Source organism: Apis dorsata, unplaced genomic scaffold, assembly GCF_000469605.1.
Source record: "Apis dorsata unplaced genomic scaffold, Apis dorsata 1.3 scaffold_292, whole genome shotgun sequence".
Classification (NCBI taxonomy): Eukaryota; Metazoa; Arthropoda; class Insecta; order Hymenoptera; family Apidae; genus Apis; species Apis dorsata.
This window is the reverse complement of record NW_006263567.1, coordinates 937,902-939,829: the sequence shown is the minus strand read 5'-3', so window position 1 is coordinate 939,829 and position 1,928 is coordinate 937,902. Positions and strand designations below refer to the sequence as shown.

At 45.1% G+C, this 1,928-nt stretch overlaps 1 protein-coding gene across 1 annotated transcript in view; it reads right to left on the bottom strand.

Moving 5' to 3' along the window:
• Positions 1-1,928, bottom strand: part of LOC102674036 (dynein beta chain, ciliary) — an 18,811-nt gene that overhangs the window by 12,597 nt on the left and 4,286 nt on the right. Inside the window, exons 10-14 of the mRNA XM_031511117.1 lie at positions 1,585-1,902; positions 1,156-1,510; positions 796-1,067; positions 340-720; positions 133-281 (exon numbers count right to left, since the gene is read on the bottom strand). Of these exons, the coding sequence (XP_031366977.1) occupies positions 133-281; positions 340-720; positions 796-1,067; positions 1,156-1,510; positions 1,585-1,902 (1,475 nt within the window). The remainder of the gene's footprint in view (positions 1-132; positions 282-339; positions 721-795; positions 1,068-1,155; positions 1,511-1,584; positions 1,903-1,928) is intronic.

The window sequence follows — 1,928 nt, the reverse complement described above, 5'->3', positions numbered from 1 at the left end:
AAAAAAAAAAAGATATAACGATCTTTATGGAAAAAATGGACAAAAGGTTCATCAAGTTATTAAATCGTTTATCAAAATCGTTTTATCGCGTAAAATTCTATTCTTCTTTCTTTCTTTCAATCTTGCCGGTACCTTGGTGCTGTTCATCAATTGCCTCCAATGCCTTTCCCTTATGGCCGGGTTCTGCAGCTCAGCCACGGCTCTCAAGGACGTCAGCATATTCTTCACAGTTGCCTCCAACGAAACGAAAGTGTCCCACGATCTCATTTCCTTGTCCAGAGCTGATTATTTCAATCCGATTTAATTTTTAATGTTAAAAATCCCTCCAACCACCATTACCTCGTATTTCCTTGGCGAACTTCTTGCACTCGATGTCCATGTTCTCCACATCGATTTTCCTCCAAGGTGTGGTCTTCCATCCTTCTATGCAGCTTCTGACTATGTTCACGTAATCCCAGAGCTGTTTCAACATCTTCAACTCTTTCCTGCATTGTTTCAACACTTTGAACTCTGACACCATCACCTCGAACAGGGAAGCAGAGTCTTGGATATCCTTCATTTGCCGTTCCAACATTAAAATCTCCTTGTGACTCTCGTCCATTAATTCGTAAGGATTTTGACACTCGTATCTGAAGAAATTGTAACGTCGAAACGCCTCTCTGTAGTGAGTTATCGTTGTGTCGAATGCCGAGATTCGCCCTCGTATCCTGGATACCTCACCTGGATACCATCCCTTTCTTAAAACGTCAAATGTAACTTACTCGCTAGACTGAGTAATCATGCGAATGTCCATACCCGCTTGCAACGGAGCCACTTGTTGTTTAACCATAAGCGCCAATTTTTTCGTATTGGCCCATTGTTCGGGCAATTCTTGGAGCAGAACGTTCACCTCTTCGGGGATATCTTGATCGTAAAATTTTAGCAACTCGATCGTCTCCTCCAAAGGTTGGAACATCTCGTCGGTGGTCGGTTGCCTCTCCTTCACTTGCAAAAGGTAACCCATCACACTGACGAGTCTGGCATAGTCTCCTGGGTGAATCGATTGAAGCAAACCCTCGTCCGCTCGTCTGAATAGAGAGTAAATCATTTCCTTCTTCCACTCGTAGATTTTCTAAAATTCTCTTCGATTATTATAATTTAAAAAAGAAGAAACACCTTATAAACGATCCCAAATCCGAGAGGCTGGTCGTGACGCGATCGACCAGATGTCTCTTGAACATGCTCGACCATTTGCAGACCATGTTCAGCACCGAGTGCCTGAAGGGTCTGAGGTCTACCCTGAACCAGCCGCAAAACACTTTGGAAGCTTCCATTTCCTCGATCTCGAGATAGAGGCCCTCGTAAAGGTCGATTTGCTCGCGGAATTGCTCCATTTTCGGCGGTGACCGTGTCGGCCCCTTGGGATCCTGCACGGCCACCATCTCCATTTCCTCCATCGTCAATTGTCGGCTGTACTCGAGGAACTGTTGCATCACCGTGTCCCTATCGTCCAACCAGAGATAGGCGTATCCTGATAAAATAATACGACGAATAAAGGATCGTGAACGGACGATGGAAACTTTCGCTTTTCATGGAAACTCGTACCTTCGAAATTGTTACAGAATTCCGTGGCTTCCTCGATCGCTGTTACAACGTTGCTCATAATCTCATTTTTCATCCCTCTTATATCTAGATCCTCCTCCAATTCCTCGGCGTATCCTACAGAATTATTTTTCAACCTTGGCACCAGTGCGGCCATACCGATGATGTCGTTCAACAGGGCCGATACCAGCTGATCGAGCCCATCCGGATCATCCGGTTCCAACGAGGGCACGTAATAGAGATCCGGTTCTCTGAGCTCCAATTTTGCCTCTAGCAAAGGCTCGGTGTGCCCATTCGTCTCCATATTGTCCACCAAGTATCCTACGTACGTAATTATTTCTAAGTAA